This window comes from Ranitomeya variabilis, chromosome 7 (assembly GCF_051348905.1).
Source record: "Ranitomeya variabilis isolate aRanVar5 chromosome 7, aRanVar5.hap1, whole genome shotgun sequence".
In the NCBI taxonomy this organism is placed as follows: domain Eukaryota; kingdom Metazoa; phylum Chordata; class Amphibia; order Anura; family Dendrobatidae; genus Ranitomeya; species Ranitomeya variabilis.
In genome coordinates, this window is record NC_135238.1 from 65083063 (window position 1) to 65106242 (window position 23180).

Consider the following 23180-nt stretch of genomic DNA (forward strand, 5'->3'; position numbering starts at 1 on the left):
ATTTAGGTCATTTGGCTCATATTGAGTTTTCTGCTCTGTTGCACTAAATTACCAATATTTGTCAAAGCTGCCAATATTTTATAGACCAGAGCTAGTGCATACTGACAAGACTGAAAAGGCTGAAAATAGGAGAATATTTAATCAAAACTTCATGAAAAAAAAGTTATCTTTGTTAATAATAAACTTGTGCAATCCTGTTATATCAGCGCTTAAATAACATTTGTGCACTTCCTTGTTGATACACATTTATCATATAAATTCATGTAACTCCAGCCCTAATTTCTTCCTTTTGCTTGATTCTATTGTGTTCCACAAGTTGCAATTAAACTAAAAAAGATGATCTAAAATTCATTTTTTTAAGACAAAAATTTCAGATTGAGAAAATGTCATAAATTGTTGTAAGAACATTTGTTGCATTGTATATTTGGTGTGGTTTACTGGGGTTGTTAAACACATTTTTCTCTCTCATGTCACCCCATGTCTGGTACATAACTACAGCAGTATTTATTACAAGAAGCACACCAATTACATAGTATTTAGATTTTTTTTTTACTTTTGTTTGGAGATGAGTAGATAATTCCATGGTTTGAGTTGAATTTCTAAAATCTGCAGTTTCTTGCAAATTCAAACACTTTGAGATTTGATTTGCAGTTCGCGAAAAAAAAATAAAAAAGTCCGACACCAGGTCCCACATTGCTGAAACATCAAAGTACGAGAAAATGGTTTTTTTTTGCATAGCAACATGCGCTTCCCCATAATGCATTGCAGCTATGACATCTAGTAGATTATCATACCTCGTACAGTGGTGGTCAGTCACTGGTCACCTGTCATCATTTTCCATCTCTTGAGAAATTTGGTAAGTCCCATTGGGTTCTTCTCTCTCATCTGCAGTGTTCAAGCTCTTATAGTCAGTGAAGTTCTACTTGTCTTTCAATAGAGTGTATTATCTTATGGCCAGTATGGTCTTCTCTCTTTATCCTATCGAGGGCAAAGTCTTATGGTCAGCAGGGTCCTTTTTCTCCTAAAGAGTGTAAGCCCTTATGGTCAGCAGGGTCCTCTTTTTCTCTACTACATAGTGTAGGATTTTATTGTCAGTGGGGTCCTCTCTCTCTTTTAGAGTGTAAGCACTTATGGTCAGTGGAGTTTTCTTTCTCTTCTGTAGGGTGCAAGCCCTTATGCTCAGCAGGGCTCTCACGCTTTTTCTTCCTCTTCTCTCTCGCATGTCTGAAAAATTACCAGTTTTCCAGTATTGAAATTCATGTGAATTTAGTTTCTTCAAATCAAATTGTTTGGCAAAATTCAGTACAATTCGCTTATTCAATTTTCAAATAATCAGCTCTGCTCTACATTTGAAAAATAAACAAATGATATTTTGGTATCATAACAAGACTCATCACATTTTTGTTTTGTAGTCAATTGAGCAGCATGAGGACCAGGGCGTAAATATTGTGGCTGCAGAATGGGGCCATGATGAGGGACATATATACCAGGATGGAGGGCATATATATATATATATATATATATATATATATATATATATATATATACCAGGATGGGGCCAGGATGAGGGACATATATAAAAGGATGTGGGGCGCAGTCAAAATCTTGCACCAGGGCTCATCACATTCTAATTACACTACTGGTAAGGGCATATATGTTTTAGTATAATTTTGTAGTTGTATTCGTTTTCCGTGGTTCCAATTTTTGATCTAAAAGTTTCTAAAAGATGTACAAAGATTGCAGCCCTAAGGGTTATTGTTAGGCTATTTATCCTTGGAAACCTATCATCTTCTAGGGCTTAAAAAGAATGCTCCCTCCTTCTCCACTTAGATGCCGCTGAGACTAAAGGTACCTTCACACTAAACGATATCGCTAGCGATCCGTGACGTTGCAGCGTCCTGGCTAGCGATATTGTTGAGTTTGACAGGCAGCAGCGATCAGGATCCTGCTGTGATATCGCTGGTCATTGGTTAAAGTTCAGAACTTTATTTGGTCGTCAGATCGCAGTGTATCGTTGTGTTTGACAGCAAAAGCAACGATACCAGCAATGTTGTACAATGGTAACCAGGGTAAATATCGGGTTACTAAGTGCAGGGCCGCGCTTAGTAACCCGATGTTTACCCTGGTTACCAGTGTAAAATGTAAAAAAACAAACAGTACATACTCACCTTCGCGTCCCCCGGCGTCCGCTTCCTGCACTGACTGAGCGCCAGCCGTAAAGTGAAAGCACAGCACAGCAGTGACGTCACCGCTCTGCTGTTAGGGCCGGCGCTCAGTCAGTGCAGGAAGCGGACGCCGGGGGGCGCTAAGGTAAGTATGTAGTGTTTGTTTTTTTACATTTTACACTGGTAACCAGGGTAAACATCGGGTTACTAAGCGCGGCCCTGAGCTTAGCAACCCGATGTTTACCCTGGTTACCCAGGGACCTCGGCATCGTTGGTCACTGGAGAGCTGTCTGTGTGACAGCTCTCCAGCGACCAAACAGCGACGCTGCAGCGATCGGCATCGTTGTCTGTATCGCTGCAGCGTCGCTTAGTGTGAAGGTACCTTTAGTTAGAAGAATGATTCACCTTCTTTCTGGTTCAGCCCACAGAGAAACAGCAAAACAGACCAAATAAACCTGATAGTACAGAAACATTCCTCTTCCCTTCTCAGAGATCACACAAACATAGCCTCATACTTCACATACACTTTCTTACTACCTGACAGGTGTCTGACTCTCACACAGACTCTACATTTAGGATATTGTCTTTCCACTTCTAGACCTTGTTGCCAAGGGCCTTCTCACTAACTGTGTCACAGTTCTTGTTTCTTTTTGGGTTTCAAACTTTCAAGAGCTTAGTCTTCATATCACTATTTACGGAGTCTCAAGCATTCCATCATTTGTCAATTTCCAGTTATTAAATGTTTCTATGCAATGTAAACATTAATGCATACTTTGTAAGTAACATGTTGAGTTCTTAAGAGCATGTAGAGTGCCTGTTATTGTGGCCATCTCCAGTTATAGGAAACAAGATAAATATTGAAGCTTGGACATGTCTATATGTGATAATCTGTCAACTTCCATAATACATAGAACTAGTTTGTAAGAAAAAATGAAAGTGAACATGGCATTTGGTATTACAGCAATACTATTTGCCGCCTGCAGAGCTCAGAAAAGATGTTAGACAAATCACATATTAGCATATTTGTAATCGCAACTGTGGTGTGAAGGAAGGCTGGAGAATTACATACTGAAAGGAAATGCATTTCAACAATACTGCATTAAATCATCAGAACACTTTTTCCCTGCAGCTGAAAACATTTATCTGGCATGCCTTAAATCAAACTTGACTGCTTATTATTCTTTACTTATGTAAAAACAGTTTTAGTTGTGTTGTAATCTTTAAATATGCAACTTTATTAGGAATTGTCCAAGCCATAGCATGAGGACAAAGATACAAACGATGAATTTTATATGTTTCTAACTGACAATCTTTAATGAGATTTTAACTTTATTCTCACTCTGTATTATAAGATGCAAAGATGGACAAAATTGTAGGCACCCTACTTATAAAGTAAGAAAAGACCACAATGAACATTGAAATAGCTTTAAAGTGCAAAAGTAATTTTCTGTTTTAATTTACTGAATATAAACTAATAAATATGAGAAAAAAATAATGAAAAGGTCTGGACAAAAATGATAGTACCCTTCGAAAAGATTGAAATTACTATGACCACACATGCATGTTAAACTAAGGTGTGCCCTGTAATTAGCATTACAAGAGTTTAGAAACTTGTAATCAGTCTGTAAATTTAACGGTTTAACAGTAGTCATTGTGCTATTTGGTATCTTAGTGTGTACCACACTGAACATGGACCAAAGAAAGCTAAGGATAGAGATGTATCAGGAGATTAAAAAGAAAATTATAGACAAGCATGTTAAAGGTAAAAATTATAAGATCATGTCCAAACAGCTTAATGTTCCTGTTACTACAGTTGCACATTTATTCAGAAGTTTAAGGTATATGGGACTGTAACCAATGTCCCCGGATGTGACCCCCAAGAGAAAAATTGATGGCTTAGTTAAAAGACAGGTAATAAAAACAGTAACCACAGAGCTCAAGGTACATCAGTGTCAGACTGCACCAACGGCCATTCTCTTGGGCAAAATGGACTTTACGGCAGACGTCCATTGAGGAAACCACTATTAAAATCAAATCATAAAAAAACAAGACTGGAATTTGCCAAAATTCTTATTGAGAATCCACAGAGTGTATGGAATAATGTCAAAAATGAAGCATATAAAAAAGAATATTGTACCTGCTGTGAAACATGGAGGAGGCATGGTTATGTTTTGGGGATGATATGTTGCATCTGGCACAGGTGTCTTGAATCAGTGCAAGGCGCAATGAAATTTCAAGACTGGAGAGAAATGAGCTGCCTAAGGTCATAAAGCTTGGTCTGAATCAGGGGTCATAGGTCCTCCAAAAGTATAATGATGATGACCCAAAACATAATATGTAAGACAGTCAATAATGGCTAATAGCAAAGAAATGGACTATTCTAAATGGCTTCTATGAGCCCTGATCAAAATCATATTAAACATCTGTTGGAGGAGCTGAAGCATGCAATATAGAGAAGGCACCATTCACACCTGAGACAACTGGAGCAGTCTACTCATGAGGAGTGGGCCAAAATACCTGGAGATAGGAGCAGAAGTCTCACTGAGAATTACAGAAATTGCTTATTTGCAATGATTGCTTCAAATAAATGTTCAACAAAATATTGAGTTAAGGGAATAATAATTTGTTTCCAGGCCATTTATATTAAGTTATTTTTCATTTTTCTGTTGATGCACAATTCAAAAGCAATGTCAGATCTTCATTAGTTGATATTTAGCAAATTGAAATTGAAAATTATTTTTGTCAGTTTCAAGTTATTTCATTGACCATTGTGGGTTTTATTTTCTATACAAGAAGAGTACGAAAATTTTTGTCTATGTGTGTATATATACAAGCGCTTCTCACTAAATTAGAATATCATCAAAAAGTTAATTTATTTCAGTTCTTCAATACAAAAAGTGAAATTCATATATTATATTATATAGAGTTATTACAAACAGAGTGATCTATTTCAAGTGTTTATTTCTGTTAATGTTGATTATTATGGCTTACAGCCAATGAAAACCCAAAAGTCATTACCGTATTTTCCGGCGTATAAGACGACCCCCCAACTTTTCCAGTTAAAATATAAAATCTTCTTAAAAGTCGGGGGTCTTCTTATACGCCGTGTGTCATCTAACAGGGCAGGTGCGGACCAATCTGCATATGGTGGGGGAGTGGTCCTGATGATGAAGGGAGGGGGCGTCTCACAGGGAAGGTGTAAGTGGAGTATCCCCCTATTACCTCATTGTGGCAGCGATGCTCTCTGCAGGTCTCTGTTCTGGGGGGCGGTGGTGGCGCCTCCTCTTTCAGCAGTGTGAGGGCTCTGCGCTGGGGGGCGGCGGTGGCTCTTTGTGCAGTGTCAGTGCTCCGCCAGCATTTCCTCAAAGCCCGGAGACCAGAGCAGCTCCATTGCTGCGATGCGGTGACCTCCGGGAAAATGGCCACTGGGGGTGGCGCATGCACTGTTTCAGATCTTGTCTCCCAAGACGAGATCTGAATCTGAGCATGCGCCGCCCCCAGCGGCCATTTTCCCAGAGGCCACCGCATCGCAGCAATGGGGCCTCTGGGCTTTGAGGAAATGATGGCTGAGACCCTATGCTGCACAAAGAGCCGCCGCCGCCCCCGAGCATACAGCCCCCACACCGCACAAAGAGGAGCCACCACTGCCCCCAGCACAGAGACCCATAGAGAGCATCACTGCCACAAAGAGGTAATACTCCACTAACACCTTCCCTGTGAGACTCCCCCTCTTTCCTCTTCATAGGGACCACTCCCCCACCATATGCACCCGCCCTATAAGACGACACCCGGCGTATAAGACGACCCCCAACTTTTAAGAAGATTTTCAGGGGTTAAAAGGTTATCTTATATGCTGGAAAATACGGTATCTCAGTAAATTAGCATACTTTATAACACCAGCTTGAAAAATGTTTTTAAAATCTGAAAAGTTGCCTACTTAAATGTATGTTCAGTAAGTGCTCTCAATACTTGTTCAGGGTTCTTTTTGCATCAATTACTGCATCAATGCGGCATGGCATGGAGGTGATCAGTCTGTGGCACTGCTGAGATGTTATGGAAGCCCAGGTTGCTTTGATAACAGCCTTCAGCTCGTTTGTATTGTTGAGTCTGGTGTCTCTCATCTTCCTCTTGACAACACTCTCAATGGGGTTATGGTCAGGCGAGTTTGCTGGCCAATCAAGCACAGCGATACTGTTGTTTCTAAACCAGGTATTGGTACTTTTGGCTGTGTGGACATGTGCCAAGTCCTGCTGGAGAATGAAAAAATATTGAATAAAGTTACTTCAATATATTTAATAGTTCATACAAAAGCCTTTGTTGGTGATAGCATCTTCAATATGCCTCCTGTATGGAGAGACTAGTTGCATGCATTGCTCAGGTGTGATTTTGTCCCATTCTTCCACATAAACACTCTTCAGATCTTGAAAGTACTGTGGGCTCCTTCTATGAATCCTAAACATTAGTTCCTTCCATACATTTTCTATTGGATTTAGGTCAACTGATTGGCTGGGCCATTCTAGAAGCTTTATTTTTTTTCTCTGAATCCAATTGAGAGTTTCCTTGGCTGTGTGTTTATGATCTTTGTCTTGCTGAAATGTCCACCCTTGTTTCATCTTCATCTTCCTGGTAGATAACAGTACAATTTTATCAAGTATGTCTCTGTACATTTTTCTATTCATACTTTCTTTAAATAAAGGAAGCTTTTCAGTGCGATATGCTGAAAACAGCTCCACACCATGATGTCCTCAACTCAAAATTTCACTGTTGGTATCATGTATTTGGGGTGAAATGCAGTGCTTTTTGACCTTCATACACAGTGTGTATTATGACATCCAAAGAGATAAATTTTGGTATCATCTAACCAGATTATAGTCTCTCAGTATTTCTCAGGCTTGACTAAATGTTGTTGAGCAAACTGTAAACACACCTGAACATGTTTTTTTTCAGCAATGGAGTATTGCGTGTTAAGCGTGAAAACAAGCCATGGAGGTTGAGTGCCTTACTTATAGTTTTCTTTGAAACAACTGTATCTGCTGATTTTAGATATTTCCACAGCTCTCCATAGGTGCTCATTGGCACTTGGACAGCTCTTCTGATAATTATTTTCACTCATCTATCTGAAATCTTGCGAGGAGTACCTAATTGTGGCCGGTTTATAGTGAAATGATGTTCCAGTTATGGCCCAACAGTGATCACTAGAACCTTTATTAGTTTAGAAATTCTTCTTTAACCAATGCCATCACCATGTTTTCCAACATTAAGGTTGCCAAGCTCTTAAGACAGCTCACAATTTTTACCTAAACATGAGATATTTCTTATGTGACACCTTGATAATGATGACTTTCCATGGTTATTTTTCATGTGTTCAATACTTTTTCCATGTGTCATTTCTCATTATTACACATAACTAAATTAATGGACATCTATGGCTTGATTTCTTTGCCTGTATGGATTGTATGGGTTTTTCCGATATCTGGTGAGAATTTCAATAGCACCTTTATAAATACCGAATGGGAAGAATAGAACTAAGCAGAAGCAAGTGTGAAAAATACTTGGGTATACTAAAACATCACAGACTGCATGTTAGTCAACAGTGTGATGCAGCTGCAAGAAAGGCAAACACAGTTCAGGGATGTATTAAGAGAAGCAGATCATCTATATCACATCAAGTAATTATCCCTCCCTACTCCTTCTCGGTCAATCCTCATCTGGAAAACTGTGATCAATTCTGGGTACCACATTTTTAAAAGACATCAAAAAACTAGGGCAAGTTCAGAGAAGAATGTATGAAGAGTTATTGGCATTGGTGGTTTATCTGCTACAAATAAGACAATAACCACAAGGTTGTCGAAAGAATATAGTTGAGTAAGTAGATTATATTCACGCTAATAAAGCCACTACTTGGGAGAGAAGCTATATTAATGGATAATTAGATGAGTGCAGATACAAGACCAGTGTTCCTGGTGAATAAACCCTGTACATGAGGTATAAGCAGGAAAATATTGCTATTGTGTGACGCGGCGGATCACGTGCTGTCCGCGTGATTAACAGCCTTATCACGGCTCATTGTCTTCTTTAAGTGCCAGGACATCGTACCACCTCTGTATGGTAATATACCTACATGTTTTATCGTTATTAATCTCTAGAGATTTTACAGCAATATTTTCCTGCTTATACCTCATGTACAGGGTTTATTGTTTATTCACCATGAACACTGGTCTTGTATCTGCACTCGTCTAATTATCCATTAATATATCTTCTCTCGCAAGTAGTGGTTTTATCAGTTCGAATCTACTTACTCAAATTCAAAGAAGAGCTACTAGGATGGTGAGTGGACTGCATACTATGTCCTACAAGGATTGGTTAAAGGATCTGGGAGTGTTCAGCTTGCAAAAATGAAGGCTAAGAGGAAACTTAATAGCTGTTTACAAACATCTGAAGAGTTGTCACAGTGTAGAGGGATCATCCTTATTCTCATTTGCACATGAAAACATGAGAATAAATGGACTGAAACTGAAAGGAAGAGTTTACAGATTAGATATGAGAAAAACCTTTTTGACAGTGAGGGTGATCAATGAGGGGAACAGGCTGCCACGAGAGTTGGTGAGTTCTCGTTCAATGGAAGTCTTCAGAGGTTGGACAGACATCTATCTGAGACAGTTTGATGAATCCTTCATTGAGCAGGGGGTTGGACATCATGACCCTGGAGGTCCATTCCAACTCTAACATTCTATAATTCCATAAAATATATTTATTCAGAAAACTGGTGATGTGTTCAATACTTATTTCATCCACTATGTGCTGGCAGGGAGAATAAAGTTAGTTTTCTCCCCGCTGCAATCGGCCACGTGGTCACCCGGCAACAATGGGTTGTCATGACAGTTGGGGGTCAGCTGATGACCCCTGTGCCTGTCATTACGATCATCCTGCGAATGCCGATAATAAGAGATCGTGATTTCAGCTATATGCTAATGCACGGCTATGTATAACACAGGCAAGTAGATGATTGCATCTTCAAGTTCCCTAAGGGGGATATTAAACAAGGTAAAAAATTGAAATATTAAAAAAATATGAAAAAAATAAAAAAACACAAAAGTTCAACTTGTAACGAGAAAAAAATCAAAACGCCTGTCGTACTTTTTTTTGCCGCTTCAACATTGCAATAAAATACAATATGAAAAGATCAAAACACCATATCTACTCCAAAATGGTATCAATAAAATCATCATCTCAGGGCACAAAAAATAAGCCCTCATACAGGTCCAGATACCAAAAAATGGAAATACTACGAGTCTCGGAAAATAGTAACAGAAGCGAAAACTTTTTTTTCATACAAATTTCAGAATTTTTTTTACCACTTAAAAAAACTAAATACTATTCATGTTTGGTATCTGCGTACTAGTACTGACCTGAGGGATCATATTGCCAGGTCAAGTTTTACTAAATAGTGAACACGGTAAGTTAAAAAAAAAATACTTGTGGAATTGCACTTTTTTTCAATTTCACTGCACTTGGCATTTTTTTCCTATTTTCCAGTACACTATATGGTAAAATCAATAGAGCCATTCAAAAGTACAACTTATCTCACAAAATAAAGACCTTATCTGGCTATTGGTATGGAAAAACAGAAAAGTTATGGCTGTTGAAAGAAATGGAAGAAAAAACGAGAACAAAAAAAAAAAATTGAAAAAGGGTCATGGTGTGAAGGGGTTAATGTACTTACAATTATTGTTTCTGTTTGTTTCCATTGACTGTATAGGATTAGTTAAATCTACCCACCTATAACTAATGAGACCGCAATGAGTAAAGTTCAAACTGGAAGTGGCTTTTGCTATGTAATCTGAGAGCATATCACTGGAATCAAACTCTATAGGGCAAGAAAGCCTGATTCCAGTGATGTATGACTTACTGAACTGTTTGGTGCAGTTTTGATAGAATCCCTCTGCTATCTGTTGATGTAGAAGTGGTCATAATGCTGAGCTCCGTTTAACCCCGAAGACACCACTGATTGACAGCTTTCAGTGTACACTATCAGCAAGCAGCCAGTCAGTGGTGGGGGTGTAGTTACACAGATTAGCTGGACTGCTGTGCACATGAGACTTAGGGTATGTGCACACGTCAGGATTTCTTGCAGAAATTTCCTGAAGAAAACCGGAAATTTTCTGCAAGAAATCCGCATTTTTTTTTTTGCGTTTTTTTCCCGTTTTTGTCGCGTTTTTTTTTTTTTAGCATTTTGCAAGCAAAATTAGCTTGCAGAATGCTAAAGTTTTCCAAGCGATCTGTAGCATCGCTTGGAAAACTGACTTGACAGGTTGGTCACACTTGTCAAACATAGTGTTTGACAAGTGTGACCAATTGACCAACTTTTTACTATAGATGAAGCCTATGCAGCATCAATAGTAAAATATAGAATGTTTAAAAGTAATAAAAAAAATTTAAAAAATGGTTATACTCACCTGCAGACAGCCCATCTCAGCGGCGTCCGTTCCTATAGATGGTGTGTGCAGGACCTTCGATGACGTCGCGGTGACCAATCACAAGACCGCGACATCATCGCAGGTCCTTCACCACACACCAGCTATAGGAACCGAAGCGGCAGCATGCACCTGAGAGGCGGGGGCCATCGAAGGTGAGTATATCACTATTTTTTATTTTAATTCTTTTTTTTTTACCAATTATATGGTGCCCAGTCCATGGAGGAGAGTCTCCTCTCCTCCACCCTGGGTACCAATTGCACATAATCTACTTACTTCCCGCATGGTGGGCGCAGCCCCATGCGGGAAGTAAGCAGATCAATGCATTCCTAGGTGTGCGGAACCCCGCAATTCCGCAAATTTAATGAACATGTTGCTTTTTTTTCCGCGATGCGATTTTTTTCGCAGAAAAAAATGCAACATTTGCACAAAAAATGCGGAATACCCTGAAAATAATGGGAGGCATATGTTAGCATTTTTTTCGCGTTTTTTTCGCGTTTTTATCACGTTTTTATAGAGAAAAAACGCAAAAAAAAGGTGAAAAATACTGAACGTGTGCACATGGCCTTAGTCTTGCAGTGATAATCTCCTGCTGATAAAACACTGATTTTATTGAGACCACAACACACAGTCCAGTAAGTGACACATCCTTGGAATCTGGCTCACTTGCCCTGTATTATACATGCCTCAGATAAAATAGCAAAATTCTGTTGCCAGATTTCCATTAATACAGTAATAGTGTGTAACATCAGCATTTTCTTTGTTTTTTTCTTTTTTTTTTTTTTACTTAGAGCACTCTACATTTTAAGGTGTATTGCCTTTTCTTTCTGGAATTGCTTTGTGGATTGTAAAATATAAAATCATGTCTTTTGTTCTGCTGAACTGCGCTACTTTGAGGGGGGAAGCTGGGGAGAGTTAATTTAAATATCCATAAAAGTTAATTGGTTTATACTCCATAGGTTTCGAGCTGGCTGCTTGAATTACTTATTAGCTTTCTGCTTTCTATCCAAATGTTCTTCATACACCATTCCCTTTCTTGTGCTGAGAGGTAAAGACATTACTTATTTGAAGATTTTCATATAATTACAAAATCAGGTGAAGTTAAAAAGACAAGGGTTTTACAATAGATACCTAAATACATATATATATATATATATATATATATATATATATATATATATATATATATATATATATATATATATATATATATATATATATATATATATATATATATATACAGTAAACGGCAAACACAAAGTTACACAAGTATCATCCATTTCTAGTGTAAAGAATTATCTTCCCTGCATCCAAGTTCCCAATTGCCCAATAAATGTTGGGGGCCATTTATGAACTGTAGATTTTATTTGTAGAACTGCTGCTTTCTTGTAGGTTTTGTTTGAGTCTTGGTGATTTGTTGGCCCCATTAGGAGGTACAAGCAGGTAAAAACTAATTTTATAGGCAATTTTAGTATAAGCAAGGCAGAAAAATGTAATGAGATGAGTGGTTACTAATGCTTAGGTAGGGAATTGGCTCTCTTTAAATAGATGAGTTGCATATAGAGTGGTATTTACAATGCTCTAAGGAAAAAATAAAATTTGCTTTATACACTTTATACATCAAGGATGGAAAACTATCTCACTAGTGGCATCCATTGGAAATAGCTATGCTACCTATAAGTCAATGTCTACGACCCTCATGAACCTTGACTAGGCATATTAGTAAAGTCAGACATTCATCTACAGACAGATATTTCAGAGGACTTGTTCTTCATTAGATCACGATTTGAATGAGATTCCCCATATGCAAGTTTGGTGTGGGGGGAGTATTGGCTTTTTTATGGGGGCAGCTAGTACAAGAAAAATTATTCACGAATATTATAGCTAAAATATAATTAAATAGTAAGCCTGGGTCAGATCAAATATGTATAAAAAGGAAAAAAGTATCACAAAAGTCACAAACTAACACATAAAGTCAAGCTACCTAAGTTCAGGAAATGTAGAATGTAGAGTGGAGTGACCCCTGTTACAGGTAGGGGGCGCTGCATGGTCTCCCCAGAATATGCATGATGGCGTATTGAGGCCATAGAAATGCATGGCAGTCACAGGCATAACTATGGTGATGAGACAAAGTCCGGCACTATTGTGAATGGCCGGTATGTGTGTCACAGAGGAAGATACTATGCACTGTCAGCCTGAAGTAAGGTTATTTTGGGAACTACAGTCCCACAAGTAATTATGTTGTTTTAGAGGGAGGCTGGCAGGGCTAGTTTGAGAGTTGGGTGAGTCGGACTAGCCACACATACACACCTCCCACCTATGGGAGTGGTTACAAGTATGTAAAGTGACCAGGTTGTGGGTCACATGGTTTCTGTGAATGGACCTGAATGGTTCTGGGCTGGAAGGTCCTGTGAGAGGAAAGGCCTGAGTGTTGGGCTGTCCAGAGTGTGGACCGGATCCCTGAAGAGCACCTGGTGAGGCTGTGATCCTGAAAGGCCTGAGTGTTGGGAGGTCCAGAGTGTGGACCGGATCCCTGAAGAACACCTGATGAGGCCGTGGTTCTGAGTGGCCTCTGTGTTGGGAGGTCCTGTGTGTGTGGACTGGATCCCTGAAAAGTGCAAGGTGAGGCCAAGGACCTGCAGAGCCAGTGATGGCTACTGTGTTGGGGGAGCTACCATCCTTCGGTGGGTCTTGAACCGACTGGTGTATTCCTGTTAGGCAAGTTGGTGATACCTGTAAGGCAGCTTTTCCAGGGAGAGAGGACTGACAAGGAGTCAGCAGGTGGAGCAGGAGCTCCCGTAAGGTACCTCCATAGACTGTTGGTGCTTATTGTGTTCCATGAACTAATGAACTGTGTGGCATGCGGTCACCCATGGCAACTGGACAACGTAAGGTCCAGCATGTTTAGTGTCTGGGAAATGAAACCGTGTAGGAAGTGATGTAATGAACTGTTAGTGGTACGGTTTATGACTCTATAATAAACCACATAGACTGTTACATGAAAAAAGTGTTCCTGTGTACCTTGAATCCCGTTGCTAAGTGAGTATTCCCAACCCATTAGTGAGTGTTAGCTCATGCAGCACATAGTCAATCAATCCAAAACATGCCTAAGACATTGATGAGTAAGTCAGTAACACTAAAACATCTGCAATGTATAGGTTATAAACTATTATAACTAGTGGATGGACGGAACCCAAGAGTGTAACTATATGTGCAGCCGCATTCAGTCCCTTGAGTCCAAGGGTAACCAAATCAGTACTGTTAAAGATCTGTCATAGTTAGAGGCCCTTTTGAATATTTTGCATCGGAAGACATTTCCAGTTAAACCAGTGCAAGATTAAAATATGGCACTTTGATTATAATTGTACTGACAATTATCACCTGGAATCTCAAAGCAGAGAATACATGATAAGCAACCATGGACCATGGAGTGACAAGGTGCATGGTTTTACATTACAGTCTTGTGTATGGTTTATCCTTGCGGAGATCGACATGCTAAGCATGCCGAGATGAGGAGACTTAAAACCGCAATGCTCCTCTGGGTAATATGCTAATTGTCTCTTCAGAGAGGAAGAGAGCTGGAACTCTAGTGCCACCTATTGGAAGTTAGCAATCCTACACAGCCAAACCAGATCTCTTCTTTGCATTTATGAGGGGCAGTACCCCGAAACACAGTGTATACAAATTGAGATTATGGTTTGGCTATTATCATGTGACAAGGCTCGTTAAAGGGTCAACATTGGCTTGTAGGATTGCTAAGTTCCAATAGGTGGCCTTAGAGTTCTAGCTCTCTTTCTTTCTGAAGAGACAATTTGCATAATTAGCAGTCTTGTGTATATAGAGGAAACTTTGCATGCAACCTGTATTATTGCACATAGAGTCCCGTTGGTTGTGTTTTATGAGATCACGGGGACTCCGTTTGCTAAACTGTGATGCTCTCGTATGTTCCTGAATTGTGTCCTAGAAAAAATGCCTTTTGAGAGAATATAGTATCTAATAGAGCATGAGACTTCTTTGAGCTCTTGGTAAAGTATTCAGGACTCTTGAAGCCCCGTCAACCCTATAATACATTCTCGGTTCTCTTCAGTCTTTCCACAGCTTGGAGCCTGATACATTATTCATAATATTCGCCCATTATTATTTTGTTACTTCATGTATAGTCATGCCCCGATACCTCCTATCTCATTGTGGAAATCCAGTCTACACTTTTTCCCCCAGCCAACTTCCATCTCTAAAAGTGAAAATGTAGCATATTTCATGCTATTTAATAACATGATACAGATTACAATGTATTATTCATACACGGTACTAGCTAATTGCTCACATACTGTATTGCATTGCAGTACTACGCTGGCACGCTGCCTAATAACAACACTGCAGTCTCTTTAGCTTGAATCATTTACAGCAAAAACCTTTATCGCAGTTTGAAGCTAAGACGTTGTTCTGGCCTCCAGAAGAGATTTTCATCAATATCCTTTACTTCTCATATTACATCTAATGTGTAACACTACATACAATACTGACAGATAGCTTTCCCTAATAAGCATAATATTGCTTTGTTTTCTAATCTTGTTTTGTTCTATGCAACATTTCATATTTTAGAATAATGTCTTCATGGCGTCATCAAAAAGAACTGGAAATATTGAAATGTTTGTAAATACATTTTATACATACGGTATATATACAGTATATATACAGTATATTCAGTATATATGAAACAAAACACCATGTTTTCTAATTCTGAAAAATCCCATAATAGTCCTGATTGCGCTTTCCAAATTGCTTATATTTTTGTCTTTGTATTTACAGAAACGCTATGTTGCAAAAATTTTGTCAAATTGAATTTAGTGAAAAAGAGAATAATTACAGCTGCGTTCCTCTGTGGTGGGCTTTTTATGCTCTATTATTTACTTGAAATTGGTTTTCTGGTATCCAGTTCACGAATCTGCACCTTAACTGCTTCAATCTTTCATGGGTTGTTTAACAAAATTGAATCTATTCTTACCAAGTTCAAGCTTCTCTTTAAGTTACTGACATTATCTTCCATTGCTCTGTCACTTCTGCTTTACTGTTTGTGCCTCGCTTTCTGTGCCCTTTGTGCCCTTCCTGACACTGACCAAAGATGTTTATCTTCCATATCTTTTTTCTTATTTCCAAACTCCTAAACACAGAGCTTATACACTGGACCGTGAAGGCCCTTGAACTTCCGTTTTCTAAAGTTTCGTACATTTAGCTGTTCATGCCAGAGAGTACTCTTGAACAAAAAGCTATTTCTTTTATTTTGTGCATATGTTAAACTCCACGATAAGTGGTCAGAATCACAATATACCAAGCTGCGAACTGTAGTGAATGCAATGAGATAGGAAGAATAGGACGTTACTGATACTATAAAACTTGAGGAATAAAGTAAATCTAGCAACAAAGGGTAAGGTCGGGGCCATATTAGCATATCTTCTCTCATGCCAGAGAATCATGTCGATAATGCTAATGACACTTGGATCAAACTCTGTCAGAGATTGATCCAAGCGTCACCTTAGTGTGATCACAGAATCACAGCACAGATGTGAGGAAGACAGAGAAATTAATCACTTGAGAAAGACCCACTTGAGGTCGAAACGTTATATTATATTTTCTAAGTTGGAATGAAACTTCATCTCTTCACCCTGGACTGGACGCTGTCTACACTTTCTTCATTTGCTGCACATATTACCAAGTGGGTTCCTTGGTTAATATGGACATTAGTGATAAGCGAGTGTGCTCGTTACTCGAGTTTCTCCGAGCATGCTCGGGTGGTCTCCGAGTATTTCATCTTGCTCGGTGATTTAGTTTGTCGATGCAGCGGCATGATTTGCGGCTGCTAGACAGCTTGAATAGATGTGGGGATTGCCTGAATGAATTCAAGCTGTCTAGCAGCCAGAAATCATGCAGCTGCATCGACATAAACTAAATCTCCTAGCACGCCAAAATACTCAGAGACCACCCGAGCATGCTCGGAGAAACTTGAGCAACGAGCACACTCGCTCATCACTAATGGACATGTGTCCTACACAGAGAGTGCTACCAGCCACCTTGTTTGTTGTGGAGCAATTAATTTTGTCCATCTTCTCCATTGCCTGGGTCCACAGTAATCAGACTGTACTCGGATGATATCCGAGTGCAGTCCAATGTTTAACAAGCACCCATAGACATCAATGGGTGAGTGCGATCCAATCACCGAATACTCTCTATTGTTTTCTCATTCCAGATCGGCATGAGAAAAAAATCACTGATCTTCACTGCCTCATAGCATATTATTGATCCAATTTTTAATCGGATTGTACTCATCCGATCTATACCCTCATGTGAGTGAGCCCTTTTTTTTTAGAAAACACTTTAATTTTTTACTTTTTTTGGGATTATCCCTTTAGCTAGTAAAATTTTCCACTGTAAATAAACAACAGTGTTATGTATATGTTAGCATGTTGCATTGCAATTAGCAGTGTTCATTGGAAAACCTACGACAGATGCCTCAGTTGATAGGCATCCAGGTTAAAAAAACTACATCAGGCCAATAGGCAAAGGGGGTACTCCCAAACAAATGTAAATATTCAAAAGAGCGAAGCAATAATGGCCCAAGTAATAAAAATATAACAAACTTTATTTAGAAATCATAATAAAAAAAACCTGTTAAAAATCTTGTAAAAAAGAGAGACATCCCCTACATGCAAGACCTATCTGAAAAACAAGAAATGACAAACTTATCAGATAGGGATATGTTTTTCTCCCTTTTTACAAAGTTTTTAAATGTTTTTTTTGTTATGCTTTCTTAATAAAGTTTGTAATAATTTCATTACTTGTGTATCTATTGCTTCATTCCTTTTGGCTATTTCAGGTAACAAAAAGTATAGAGTATGGTATATGTTTTTTTATGTTTGTCCTGGAAACTGAACTACTCCATAAAGTGAAAACAAAAAAGGTATATTAATGTTTACTAGACTGACAGAGTTCAATAACATGGTCCTATGGCTTCAGTGTGATGAGTGTAAACTTGTGGATAGGTTTGAAGTATGAATCGGAAGCATTTCTGCTTAAATGGCAAACAGACTAAGGCCTCCTTCAAATAGCTGTATCGTCAAACCACGTGCTGTTCATTGAATAATGTACAGCCCATGGACCAATATTATTCTATGAGGCAGTGCAGATAGTGTTGAGCATTCCGATACCGCAAGTATCGGGTATCGGCCGATATTTGCTGTATCGGAATTCCAATACCGAGATCCGATACTTTTGTGGTATTGGGAATCGGAATCGGAAGTTCCCAGTGTATGGTTCCCAGGGTCTGAAGGAGAGGAAACTCTCCTTCAGGCCCTGGGATCCATATCCATGTAAAAAATAAAGAATTAAAATAAAAAATAGGGATATACTCACCCTCTGACGCGCCCTGGTAGTAACCAGCAGCCTGCTTTGCTTAAAATGAGCGCGTTCAGCACCTTCCATGATGTCACGGCTTCTGATTGGTCGCGTGCCGCTCATGTGACCGCCACGCGACCAATCACAAGCCGCGACGTCATCCCTCAGGTCCTAAATTCCCTTCTAGGAATTTAGGACCTGAGGGATGACGTCACGGCTTCTGATTGGTCGCGTGGTGGTCACATGAGCGGCACGCGACCAATCAGAAGCCGTGACGTCATGGAAGGTACTGAACGCGCTCATTTTAAGCAAAGAAGGCTGCTGGTTCACAGCGGTAAGGTCCAGGCTGCGTCGGAGAGGTGAGTATATCAATATTTTTTATTTTAATTCTTTATTTTACACATTCATATGGATCCCAGGGCCTGAAGGAGAGTTTCCTCTCCTTCAGACCCTGGGAACCATCAGGGATACCTTCCGATACTTGAGTCCCATTGACTTGTATTGGTATCGGTATCGGTGAGATCCGATACTTTGCCGGTATCGGCCGATACTATCCGATACTGATACTTTCAAGTATCGGACGGTTATCACTCAACAGTAAGTGCAGATGAACGATTTTTTTTCACTGATTGAATCTGCACTTAAAAAAACACTGCAGCAAGTTTCTTAAGTAAATCAGATGAGACTTGCCCATTCAAGTCTACAAATCTATGGGTGTGTGAAAAAAATTGTATGCCAAAGAGAAACACAGTATAGCATTCTATAATTATGGATATGGAGCCCCCCCACTGCCGCAGGGCCGAGGGGTACCCGGTACCGGGCCTCTCTGTCTCAGTTCTGGGGTTGTCATGGTGGCTAGACCCGGCCCTTGACCCTGCTGAGGGGCGTCCAATGAAGGTGGAGAGTGATGCTGTTGTGGTGTGGTGCCGGTCGCAGTAAATAACAAGGACACCAGGTTGCAGTCTCTTTACCTCTTTACTGAAGGTTTGGAGGTACTCAATCCAGAGCACTGTTAACAGGGCTGGCTGAGACCGGCCGGTCCAATGGCACATCCGGAGTTCCCTTTGCAGGTGGGAATCAGTGTCTACCTTCTAGCGCCTGTGTGTTGTAGTCCTTCCCTGCTGAGCACCCCAGGATAGTCCTCACAACTGATTCTGTCTGTCTCTGATGTTCGTTCTCTCCGTCCCCCAGATGATATGGTTAGGACGCACCCGTATGATGGGGTAGGCCTGGAGTTCTTCCGGGACTCTAGAGTCGCCCCTCTCCCACAGCTGCCTCCATTGTCTGCGTAGGTGTTTAAGTGACACAGCCAACCTCTAATTGGCTGTCCTGCCGTGGTTTGAAGTAATGCTTAAAGTCTCTTACTTTCTCGGCGTTCCGGCCACCGACTGTTTGCGCCTCAGAAGGATGTTGCCTCGATTTTACAGCACGACTCCTTCTGGTCCTATCGCCTCTTTGCTGTATTCCCCTTTTCTCACTTTTTGTCCTTTCTTAGGAATCTGTCAGGATCCCATCCCTGACAGGTCCTCTCTCTAGCTCTTCTCAGTTACTTCTCCCTGTCTTCCTGTCCAACCCCCAGTTTTACCAGAGCGTCAGGAGTGGCCTACTAGATAGAACCACTCCCCCTGGTGGCCGGAGTGTGAAGTGTAGTGTGAGTGTTACCTGGTCAGGTGAACTCCTTTAGTGCAATCAGACGTAACATCACTCCCCCTGGTGGCAGAGCGACATTACTGCAACGACCAGGACTCTGGGGCGCTGCAGATACATAACAGTTCTACAAAGTAGGAAACTGTAAATGGTCTTGTAAATCATAGAATCATAGAATGTTAGAGTTGGAAGGCATCTCCAGGGTCATTGTGTTCAACCCCCTGCTCAATGCAGGACTCACTAAACTATCTCAGACAGATGTCTGTCCAGCCGTTTGTTTGAAGACTTACATTGAAGGATAACTCACCACTTCTCGTGGTAGCCTGTTCCACTCATTGATCACACTCACTGTCAAAAAAGTTTTTCCTAATATCTAATCTGTATCTTCCCCCTAAATGATTTCTATCTGCTGCTGTAAAAACACGGACTGTACATAGACCAAACACGGATGACAAGTGTAGGATCACGCAACAATTTTCTCCACATTCAAGAAAAATGGTACTATAATTCAGTTTGACTTTAATCAGAGTTTGATCAAAGTGGCATCAGTTTTTCTAGGATGTGGAAAAGTGGAAAATCTGTGAAAATTAGACAGAACTTGGATGCCATTCGATTGTGGTCCGATGTTTTTTCGCAATCCAGTAGACTTGCATTGCCGCTTTGGATCTGACACTGGGATCAAGATCGGGTGTCTTTTCAGTTTTTTTCCATGGACCATTTGGACCTAGGAAAAAATCTGACATATGCACAGCCCCACAGATTATCATGGGTAGTAGTGCTACCCATCAAAACCACGGATAGCACTCGTCCGAGAAAGTTGGTTCTTATCATCCCTGCGTTAAAATTTCTATTCTGCAAATAAAGCTAAAATGGTTTCTTGGCTTAAAAAACAGTCGTTATGGGATAGTTCTGCTTTATTACCCACAATGAACATTGACTACAAAGAATTAGGAGGATACAACACGTTTACAATCTTGATTTACAGTTTTTACAATTGATTTGTGCTTACCTAATTGAACATATGAACATCATAAAGGGTTCCTGAAAACCTCACCTGAAAACACAAGGCACTGTGGCATGTTGGACAAAATTATGTGCAACATGACTGTCCATCACTAGAGTTGAGCGAATATGTTCGGAATCGAACATCGAATTTGAATTTGTCATATTCATGCCGAATTTATGTTTGATGATTGGTTCTGAACATATTCATTAATTTCTACTTCCATTGACTCCAATGATGTTTGACTGTGTTTGGCAAATATTGGAAAAACAATATTTGCCGCCACTTGTAATCGGAACCAAATTTTGCAAAATTCGCTCAACTCTACCCATCAATTAAACAAATGCTTTATAGTACTATGTTTTTCAAACAGTTGCTTATGTGAAGGAAATATTGGGTAACACTTTCTTCCCCAGGTAATTTCAAAGCATTCTCATGGATTTCAGCAGATGGACAGGTGGCGATAATTCTAATAATAATAATTTGAACTGAATTAGACCACTTAATTTAGAGAATGATTTGGCTATCTTAGAAAATATATGACTATTAAGAATATTTTAGTATTAATTCTAATAAATTGTCATACATTTTAAAACTTGTTTCTTTTCAGGAAGTTAGATGCATTCATCTATGATGCAGCAGTGCTGAATTACATGGCTGGAAGAGATGAAGGCTGCAAGCTTGTGACCATAGGCAGTGGTTACATCTTTGCCACAACAGGCTATGGCATTGCTCTCCAGAAAGGTTCTCCGTGGAAACGACCTATTGATCTAGCACTTTTACAGTTTGTTGGCGATGGTAAGTTGGAATTTTCAAAGATGTCTTATGGATCACTAAACACTGGCAGCAGGCAACTTTGTATATGTGTAATAAATTGAATTGTCCTTTTGGTGTTTGAGAAAATTAGAAAAGCCACTTTTTAGAGTTTAGCAAAATGATTTGAAGAATACTGGTCCAGTGGCAACATCTGAACATTGTTCAGCCAGGCCAGAGTACTGCGAACATCCTACTGCCTGCTAGCAAATGGGTGTCTCTTTTGATAAGTCTATTGCTCCACTGTGTCATGACATCTCAAGGCCTAATAATAATAGATGGAGCTCAGGATGCTGGCAGGTAGCAGGAAATTTGCAGTGATCTGGTCCAGTTGCCAGTGAGGGCCCATGTGGCTCCTCAACCGAGGTCCTGCAAATCCTTTTGCTCAACTCTACCACTTATTCTTTACTAACAAAACCTAGATTAAAAGCATAATGCCTCACTAGTAAAGAAAGTGAATAGTAAAAAAATTTATAAGGGGTGATTCATCAAGACTGGTGCAAGCCTCTTAATGAATCAGGGGAGGCACGTAGTGGTGAGCGCTGCTATGTGTGCCTCACCACAAATCCAGTCTTTGCTGGAGTAAGATTTGTGGCTTAGCAAATGCCCTCATTCCTCATGAATTTGATGACCAGGGTTGCCACACCCCATTATGCCCCAGCTCCAACCACTTTGCAGAGTTGGGGAAAGAATGGCGTGTAAACCTCACACTACAGAAAAAAATTGTGAGTTTTCAAAGCTTTTTTCCCAGAAATCCAGATAAAAAAAAAGCTTTGATGAGTTTCACCAATGTATTTAGTTAGAGTTTTTTATCCAAAAAGTATAAACACCAACAAAGTCAAGTCAAAAGTGATGTTTCCTAACTCTAGTAACTCACCTCATTATGAGTTAACAGGCATCAAAATAGATGGGGCAAAGCAGGAGCAACCACTTATATACAACAACTTTATTTTCAACATCATCTAACATACAAACAGTAAAAGCATGAAGATGGCAGTTATAAGACAACTTATTTTTCAGAATTAGAACTATTATTGAAATAAGGAAAGGTGTGAGATCATTATGATACATGAGATCTAGTGGTCCCAAGTCCTCACATGCATAATTATCACTACCTCGCTACTTAAACCCTTTATGCTCCATGACCTATATATCTGTCATGGAGCGGATAAAGGTTTGTAAAAGTGTCAACTGTTTTATATCGGTGGCATCTGCCTATAACAACAGTGATCAGAGTTAGCTCCGATCGCTGATGTTTAACTTCTTAAATATCTCTGTCAATCTTAGGGGAGATAAGTTTTGCCATATTGGTGTCCACATGCTGTTAGGTTGTTATATTTAATCCATATGGTAAATGCAATAAAGAAGAAAAAGTAAATACCATAATTGCCATTTTTTGGGTCGTCTCTCAAAAAAAATGAAATACATCCAAACAATTTTATATATTTATTATGCTTTTACAGCGCCATCATATTCCACAGTGCTTTACAGACATCATCATCACAACTGTCCCCAATTGGGCCCAAAATCTAAATTCCCTATTAGTATGTCTTTAGAGTGTGGGAGGAAACCATAGAACCCGGAGGAAACCCACACAAACACAGGGAGAACATACAAACTCCTTGAAGATGTTGTCCTTGGTGGGATTTGAATCCTGGATCCCAGCGCTGTAAAGCTACAGTGCTAAAC

The 23180-nt window shown here is 39.7% G+C and overlaps 1 protein-coding gene across 3 annotated transcripts in view; it reads left to right on the top strand.

The window, feature by feature from the left end:
* The window catches only part of GRIN2A (glutamate ionotropic receptor NMDA type subunit 2A), a 678902-nt gene that overhangs the window by 628101 nt on the left and 27621 nt on the right, over positions 1-23180 (top strand). For all 3 annotated transcript variants that reach the window (XM_077275211.1, XM_077275210.1, XM_077275212.1), the window contains one exon: positions 21289-21476. In XM_077275211.1, the coding sequence (XP_077131326.1) occupies positions 21289-21476 (188 nt within the window). The remainder of the gene's footprint in view (positions 1-21288; positions 21477-23180) is intronic.